General features: G+C 31.8%; 1 protein-coding gene across 1 annotated transcript; it reads right to left on the bottom strand.

Annotated features, from left to right (window-relative positions):
• Positions 1 to 4,131: 4,131 nt before the first annotated feature.
• LOC134719346 (uncharacterized) lies at positions 4,132 to 8,968 on the bottom strand. Its single transcript, XM_063582356.1, has 4 exons — positions 8,907 to 8,968; positions 7,488 to 7,622; positions 6,412 to 6,610; positions 4,132 to 4,432 (listed from the first exon to the last, which is right to left on the bottom strand). Exons 2-4 carry the CDS (start codon positions 7,528 to 7,530, stop codon positions 4,342 to 4,344), a joined length of 333 nt encoding a protein of 110 aa, XP_063438426.1. The 5' UTR covers positions 7,531 to 7,622; positions 8,907 to 8,968; the 3' UTR covers positions 4,132 to 4,341.
• Between the last annotated feature and the right edge of the window lie 561 nt (positions 8,969 to 9,529).

The following is a 9,529-nucleotide window of genomic DNA, read 5'->3' as shown; positions in this document are numbered from 1 at the left end:
AAAACTTAATTCACATAGTTTTTTCACTGACCCCTACACCCCCCTTCTTAACATAATTTGGGAAAAAATTGATTGACCAATAGGGATATATGTAAAATCGATTTTAGATTAACAAAACTTGCAGCAATGTTGATCCCCCCACTCCCAAACTATTTGATTGAAGTTTTTTATCCTGCATCATTCTTTTGATGTGGTCCCTAACAAAAGAAATATTTTGTGGATTTTCACCATCAAAAATAAAAATAAAAAAAGAATAAAAAAATTCCTTCCTGCCAACTCTAAGGATGATACTGGAATCCCACATATATTTTTATTTGGCTTTACCATTACTATTATGAATACATTTTACACAACAACTTACTTAGGGCAGTTATGCAGCCTTATTGTGAAAACTAATGTATAAAAAGTACAGTATCGCAATTATTTTTTATTTTGTAAAAACTTAATGTAGCTAATGTGTAAGATAATATTATAATAATCAGACATGGTTTGATTTCCAATGAGACAACTCTCCACAAGAGACCAAATTACACAGAAAATGTAACCATAGGTCACTCTACAGGCTTCAACCATGATCCAAACTGTACTTCACAGCATGGTATAATAGGCCATGAAATGACATGTATAACAAGCATTCTGAGAGTATTGCATGGCAATAAATAGTTCCTTACCTGTTAAAAATTAATTTTGTACTGGAACAATATGCCAACTTGATCATGGTGTCAACTATACAACAAGAATCATGTCAATATTTTCAAGCATCGACAAAAAGTCCAAGGAACATACTCTGCACAAAATAATCTGACCATAACACAATTCTAATTTGGACTAACTTGTCAAGATAAAACTAACTACCAATTACCAAATCAAAATCTTCAAGCATCACAGGAAAAAATGGAAAACTGATTATTTGAGTGAATTAAGTCCAAGGACCATAACTCTGCATGCAATCCTTAGATTGGAACAACATTCAAACTTGATCTGTAACTTGACATGATATCACAAAGTACCAATTATCATATCAAGTGTACTAAACATTAGATTAACATATGCCTGATATATATTGGCATATTTTGAATTATGCATATAGTAATATACCTCATTAACCATGTATAACAAGTGAAGCTGCGAGCTACTGCTCACTGATGATACACCCGCCGCAAGTGGATAATATTAATAGTGTAAAAATATGCAAGTGTTCGGTAAACAGGAAGTTGTTGAGTGATGAATCTGAAAACCAAATTTCAGAAATCCTTGTATTGTAGTTCTTGAGAAAAATGTGATGAAAATTTTCAACTTGGCTATCATGTGTAAAATCATACAAGTTTTCGGTAAACAGGAAGTTGTCAAGTGATCAATCTGAAAACACATCACACTGTATAGCTGACTTAGATAAACCCTGAAACCAAATTTCAGAAATCCTTGTATTGTAGTTCCTGAGAAAAATGTGATGAAAAATATTCATGGGACGGACGGACGGACGGACTGACTGACGGAAGGACAGAGCAGAGGTAAAACAGTATACCCCCCTTTTTTAAAGCGGGGGTATAATAAAGATCTAGGGTCTTTTGATTTGATGTTCTTGGTTTATGATACCTCCTCAACAAAATCGGGGTAAAAACTCTAATTTGGCATTAAAATTAGAAAGATCATATCATATGGAACATGTGTACTAAGTTTCACGTTGATTGAACTTCAACTTAATCAAAAACTGCTTTGACCAAAAACTTTAACCTGAAGCGGGACAGATAGAGGGATGAATAAATGGATAAAAGAATGGATGACGAATGAACTAACCCACAAACCAGAAAACATTATGCCCCTCTACTATCGTAGGTGTGGGCATAAAAAAGTTTAGGAATTTTTATTCAGTGTCTATACTGTGGCATTTAACTTAACAAAACTGCATCATAAAAAGTATTTATTCCTTTATACATGTATAACAATTACAAATATTATGTACAAGGCACTTAGAAATAAAACAAAAGGCAGTTACAAAATATGCGTACATGTATATTCATTCTATGAATTATTATAAATTAAAAAAGTCTTATGAGAAATAAATACTACACACAACCCTTTTGATTAAAATCATAAGAATTTATATTCAAATATTATTACAAAATATTATTGCAATGCAGGGTAGTAAAATGCTGGGGAAAATCTTCCTTGAGAAAAAAGTAAAATCACAAAAATACTGAACTCAGAGGAAAATCAATTAGGAAAGTGAGAGAAGGGGCTATTAGTATGAGAAAATAATAATTTAATTGTTACAGTCAAATATAGGGAATGTAAATAAGCCTATCAAGCACAAAAAAATGCCTTGAAGAAATGAGGAACTGACTGGAAATTTTATGTGGGTGGTTCTATTTGAAAAGCCCCCTCATGGGAATATCCAAGTTATCAAAATATCACAATTTATTTTGCCAATATAACCACAATCATTAATTATTTTTTAAAACAAAAATGCAGTACTAGATTTGCAAATAATCTTGATATATTTTAATCACATAATAAAAAACTCTATGGGGAGCCTCTGGAATGAAGCAATGTTGATGATTTAATTATAACCTTTGAGAAAGCATATCAACAATAACAAGAATACAGGGGGTCTCATTGGGGGGTTCCGATTCCGGATCCCGCTTACTGTTTTGTCAGATTCCTGTATCCTGCTTACACTATGTATGAAAGCAATTCTCATTTGTCTGTTATTTCCCAGGTCCCGCAAGACCTCATTTCTCGTTTTCACGACATAATAATTTTACTTTCATGTTTCACAATTACGGAAAAAAATTGGCAATCCTGCGTCACGCTTAGACCCCAATGAGACCCACAATAAATACAAAAGGCACTTTTGAACCAAACATCGACTACTGATCAATATGTTGTTTACATACAAAAAAGCATATCGAAACATCAATAATCCAACTTCAGCATTAAATCTAAAGATTAACAATAATAATTAAATACAAATCTGAATGCCATGGACCCTGACTATATATTATTTTAAACATTTAATTTTGTTACATTTGCTAGCACCAATTAGTACATGCTACAAAAAAAAATGTTTTATTACAATAGGTAACTTTATTACAAATACATTTTCTACAACTGTAAATTCAGAAATTAAAGTGAGGCTTTTATAAATGCCAATAATGGGACTGACTGAGTATGGCAATTATAAGCACTCGCAATTTGAAATCTTGTACATGTATCTGCATACATATGGTTTTGGAATAGCCTAAACTAATCTCATATATTTTATGTTCCTCTAAAATTGCAATAAGAAATGAACTGAATTTCTGAATTTACAGTATTTACAGCTAGGCTCTGCAACAGAGTTTTACATAATGCAATCAGTACCCTATGGTACTCACTTGATATCTAAATCTTCCAAGACTGATCACTACCTTTTTGATACATAAAATATAGTGCATTGATCATAAAATTCTATACATCCTATACATGAACATTTCCAGAAATTTACCAAGGAAATATAAGTAAAAAAATGATGTTACAATTGTCAAGACAATCACGTAACTTTTGCAAGGTGCACAAATCTAATCTCTGTTCTAAAAATATAAATGATATCATTGTTAAAGCCCTCTTTAAAAATTGGAGTTATCTTCCTTTGTCCAGAATTGTAATTGACTCAACTACAACCAGAGCTTTATAAAACACAATATTTAATTTGACTTCCCACTGATATATTAAAGCAATTTTTTACATTCAGTGCTATAATAGGTATAAGACTTGTTGTAGTTATTTAGGGGATATGTAGGGAAAAAATGCCCCATTCATTTCACTAAATGACGTTGAAAAAAAAGAAAATTTTCATGAGAAAAATCGGACAACAACAAATATAAAACTCTTCAAAAAGATTTTCACTAGAAAAATCAGACAACAAATCTTAACTTCTTCAAAAGGTTTATTATATTAAAGACAAAACATGTCTAATTCAATTGATTAAAAGATGTAAAAAACAATTTTCTCTACAAAATTCTGGAAATAACACTATTTTTTCAAAATGTTAGAAGACCTTTAGCCTAATATTTAAAAAAATATGTAAAAATTTAAGATTTAGAATGGCTTAAAAAAAAGATAGCGGTAAAAGCTACTTTTTGACAAATACATGTATTGCATAAATATATATATATGTAGACTAGACTAAAAATTATAAAAAAATAAAATAAAAATCACATTCTAAAAATAGTACAACCAGGTTTTAAAAGCAAAATATTTTAGCTCATGAGAACATATGATGTTTTTTACATTTTAAATGTTTTCTGACATTCATAGTCCTCAATCTGTCTCTCTCAAGATGGCTGCTGTATATATGACTTACAGTCGGCCATTTTCTAGATTTGTTCTGATAGACAGAGGAATATCATCCATGGGAATGTCAGGGCCGTTTCTTAATAACATGGTTGATCTAAAATGACAAAAAGTTTATATATTACTTTTGATGATCTATACATATGATAAACAACAGCATATTAATTACTTTCAGTTTGGTGTATACTATAAGTTACTTACCAATTCCTGGGGCTCTAATGAATGAAAAATATTGTCCTGCATTTTTTTCAGTTGTAATGTCTGTCCTGCTTTTTTCACTCTCTTTGGTGTTGCATTTTTTTAATTAGTTTATCCTGACTTTTTTCCCATAAATTGTCATCCGTTCTTTTCTGTTTGACAAGTTGCTCATCCTACCCATTTTTTAACTCAAAACTCCTGTTCTGCCTTCTTAACAATTTCATCCTAGCCCCTCAATAAAAATCAAAAGTTAGCTTCCTTATGACGTTTATCAATTGCAGACAGTTCTTCATATTTTTCTGTAAGGCTGTTCCAGTAAAATGTTTTACCACTTTATTATTCTCTAATGGTATTTTATTTACCTCTATTTTTCTCTATTCTTTATTGTTATGTCCCATTTTTCTTCAGCATTGTTCCATTTTCCTTATATGTTCAATCTTTAATAATAGAGAGTATCTCACCTTGTTTCTTTGTTGTGATTTTACACTATTGTTTCTGATAAGGGTGAAGGTTGGTACCTAATAAAACATTTATTAATGCTGCATTTGTTTGAACCAGTCCAAGGTCAGTAATCTGATGTTCAGTAGTTGTCACTTGTTGATGTGCTTTATAAGTGTTTTTCATTTCTTGTTTTTTCAAATAGATTAGACTGTTGGTTTTCCCGTTTGAATGGTTTTACACTAGTAACTTTTGGGGTCCATTTAGGCTTGCTGTTCAGTGTGAGCCCAGGGTCTGTGTTGAAGATCATACTTTTACCTTTAATGGTTTACTCTTACAAATAAACTCATCATAGATACCGGAATTAAATGTAGTATATATGCCAGACGCGTGTTTCGTCTACAAAAGACTTATCAGTGACACTCGAATCCAAAAAAGTTAAAAATGCCAAATAAATTACGAAGTTGAAGAGCATTGAGAACCAACATTTCTAAAAGTTTTCCCAAATACAGCTGAGGTAATCTATGACTGAGGTAAAACAAGCCTTAGTATTACAAAAAAATCATAAATTTTGAGCAGTAAATTTATAAAAATAACCAGATCAATGATCAAATTGTGACTTGGATGGTGAGTTGTCTCATTGACACTCATACCACATCTTCGTATATCTATTGGATGGAGAGTTGTCTCATTGGCACTCATACCACATCTTCCTTTATCTATTGGATGGAGAGTTGTCTCATTGCCACTCATATCACAACTTCATACTTGGATGGAGAGTTGTCTCATTGGCACTCACACCACATCTTCCTATATCTATTGGATGGAGAGTTGTCTCATTGGCACTCACACCACATCTTCCTATATCTATTGGATGGAGAGTTGTCTCATTGGCACTCATACCACATCTTCCTATATCTATTGGATGGAGAGTTGTCTCATTGGCACTCACACCACATCTTCCTATATCTATTGGATGGAGAGTTGTCTCATTGGCACTCATACCACATCTTCCTATATCTATTGGATGGAGAGTTGTCTCATTGGCACTCACACCACATCTTCCTATATCTATTGGATGGAGAGTTGTCTCATTGGCACTCACACCACATCTTCCTATATCTATTGGATGGAGAGTTGTCTCATTGGCACTCACACCACATCTTCCTATATCTATTGGATGGAGAATTGTCTCATTGGCACTCATACCACATCTTCCTATATCTATTGGATGGAGAGTTGTCTCATTGGCACTCACACCACATCTTCCTATATCTATTGGATGGAGAGTTGTCTCATTGGCACTCATAACACATCTTCCTATATCTATTGGATGGAGAGTTGTCTCATTGGCACTCATAACACATCTTCCTATATCTATTGGATGGAGAGTTGTCTCATTGGCACTCATACCACATCTACTTATATTTAGTATCTCACCTTCTTGTCTGTTTGGTTTTCCTATGTTTAATACAAATCATTGTAAATATAAAAATAAAGATGGCTGGCACAATAATCCCCATGACAACCAACGATACAAAAACTGTATGGTCTTTAATTCCGTGACCAGAGGAATCATCGTCATGGGGTTTCCAGAATGGCGTTGTAATGCTGGTATTGGATGCTAAAGCGGTTGTTTCTAAAATAAAATAGAAAGAAAAAAATGAAAAAAAAATTTCTAATTCTGACAGTGCCAGTCTAATACAAATTAAGTTGTGAAATACATTTTCTGCACAATGGGGGTCTTTCATTTCTATATTCTATAAATTAAGAAAGTTTTTCTCTATTCATCATAATAAACAGTAAAGTCACAAAAATTTCATCTAACAATAAAAATTGAGAATGGAGATGAGGAATATTTCAAAGAGACAACAGCCTGACCATAGAACATATAACAACCAAAGGCCACTGATGGGTCTTCAATGCAGCAAGCAAATCTAGTCTGTTCATTTTGTTTATTTATACAAATGCAAAAAGTAGATAGATTCCCAACATGACCAAACATCCTTAAAAAGCTTACTATGCCTATACTTAAGATGATGTATGACTAATTTTATTTTTAAATGTATAGTTTGACTTTGTTTTCTGTCAGTTTTATTAAAATGGAGATGGCTGTTAATTGCTCTTTGGTCGGTTTGTTGTCTCTTTGACACATTCCCCATTTCCATTCTCAACTTTAAAACAATATTGTATCGCTAGTAAACTTAATTTGTGACAATCAAATCACCAATTGATGCCGTAGGAGATGAAAATACAATATTGTTATATCCTAATTGTTATTTTAGAAACCAAATCCAGGGGTTGAAGTCATAAAAATTTGCTTAGTGCTCAGAGCACAAAAATCATGCATGAAACATGAAATCCATCATTTTGATTGGTTGAATTTTGAGTATGAGTACAAAAAATTGACTTGAAAGAATTATGATCCCAAGGCAAGGTTGCTGCAACACCCAAATTCTTATATATCAGAAAAAGAGAAAAAAAAATTCCAGCATAAAACAGAACACATTTCAAACCTGTGATATCTGTGATATTGGTGACTGGATCACTACTGTCCATAGTTACATCTGTCTTATCCCATCTTTATATTTCTTCTCCTTCCATGGTCCAGTTTCATTCTATAAAATAACTGCTAGCTTGTTCTATAATATCTGTAAAATAATACTCTACATATAATTAACCTTTAAAAAAAGTAACATATTGATAACTTTATACATGTACAAGTTTGAGATTTAAAAAAATGCTGTGGACTGCCTTGGCACTACCCTAATTAAAAAAATGTGTTCACTTTACTTGTTGAAAACTAATATATATTAACAAAGAGACAGGACTCTGGAGGTGTGCCTAGATTGACAGGAGTACAAGCCCTCGTGAAAATCGGACACGGAAAGGGCTTGAATTATTTGAGTAATCAGTAATATTGTACACATGTATGAGAAAGCTTATAAATATAATATGTCCATATTTCCAAGTGACCTTACTCTTTTAAAAGAATAATTAATCAGCACTGTTCTATTACTTGTCAAAAGACATTGATGATGTAAACCAGTAATATAAATTTCATAAAAATCTGTGTACATTAATAGAGCAATATTCCATATAATTAATATTTCAAAGGGGCATAACTCTTGAAGAAATTGTTGAATCTCACTGATTTTCAACCTTAGCAAAGACACTGTTAATATGGAAATTAGCAAAACCTATCTATGTATAACACTTCTTTTCGATTGTCAACGTTTTATTTAACACTTCTTTTCGTTTAACAACTTTTTATTAATGATTGAAATAACCTACCAGTTGAAGTTATTTCATCAAAAACTGTGGAAACTTTTAAAAATAGTATAGACCGTCATTGGGAGTCAGTCATGTATCAGTTAACATGGTTAAGAAATTGATGAGGACACAAATAGTTTTCTATATATAACTTTTTAATTTTTTAAATATTGCACTAAATCAGATGATTGTATCAGTTTTGAAAGTGTACCAAAATATGGTGGGCTAAAAAGGATGAGTCCCACAACCATCTTAAAGGTATCTTATGTAGGTATAAAACTATGATTTGAGTTTGGTAAACAATCTGGACCATAGGATAAAAATGATAGGTCATTATACATACAGTTATAAACTTTTCCAACCACATAGGTTCAGTACTAAGAATAAATTTCGAGATATAAACAGCCGATCTTTACCAATTACTGTAATTTTTTTTCACCAAAATTATTTATCTCATTTGAATGTCTGCTGTGTTTACACAATACTTTACAGATGAAAACAACCCCCCTTTTTTACACTGTTAGTGCAACTTCTGTAGCTGGAAATTATTTATGTGTACACTTAGCAAGACCGCTAAGAACCACCTATGCTTTTCCTTGACCATTTAAAGACCTGTTGTGGTCCCTATACTTTTTTAATGTATATATATGATACAAAAATACCCTTTTTGCTGTTTTCGTCTATTTAGAGTAGAGCGGCAGATTGAAGCGCTAGCCAGATTGTTTAGTATGGGAACAGGTAAAAGTTTAACTAAATACAAAAATCATTTCTAAACTGTAATACACTACAACGTACAAAAACTACTTTATCAATAAGGGAAAAAAGTACATGAAATGGGTAATATTTCACAGATTTTGGTAAATATTTGCATACGTTTTTGGTTTGTTTAACTGAAATTGAAAAATATATAGCCTATATAGACTGTACTGTACTGGGGACAAAAAGAAGCTCAACAAATCTAGCTGTTAGAAATGAACTAGGACTTTTGCCATTAGAAACTTTCATAAAAACCCAAACTATGATGTACCTATCTAGATTAAATAATGAAAATCTAAACCCACTTCTTAATGAAGCCTTTAAATTAACTAAAAGTTTAGATACCAAGGGAACACACTCTTGGTATACTTTTGCAAAAAATGTGTCACAAGATATAAATATTGACATTAAACTTATTGAGGAAACTAGAACTTTAAAACAGACTAAAATGTTAAAACCCCAATTAAAAAAAAGTTATATCAACTATTATCAAACTCTTATTGATGATAAAATAAATAACTCAAATGAA

Source organism: Mytilus trossulus, chromosome 5 (assembly GCF_036588685.1).
Source record: "Mytilus trossulus isolate FHL-02 chromosome 5, PNRI_Mtr1.1.1.hap1, whole genome shotgun sequence".
Lineage (NCBI taxonomy): Eukaryota > Metazoa > Mollusca > Bivalvia > Mytilida > Mytilidae > Mytilus > Mytilus trossulus.
Note: the sequence above shows the minus strand (reverse complement) of the source record. Positions and strands in the feature narration are given on the sequence as shown.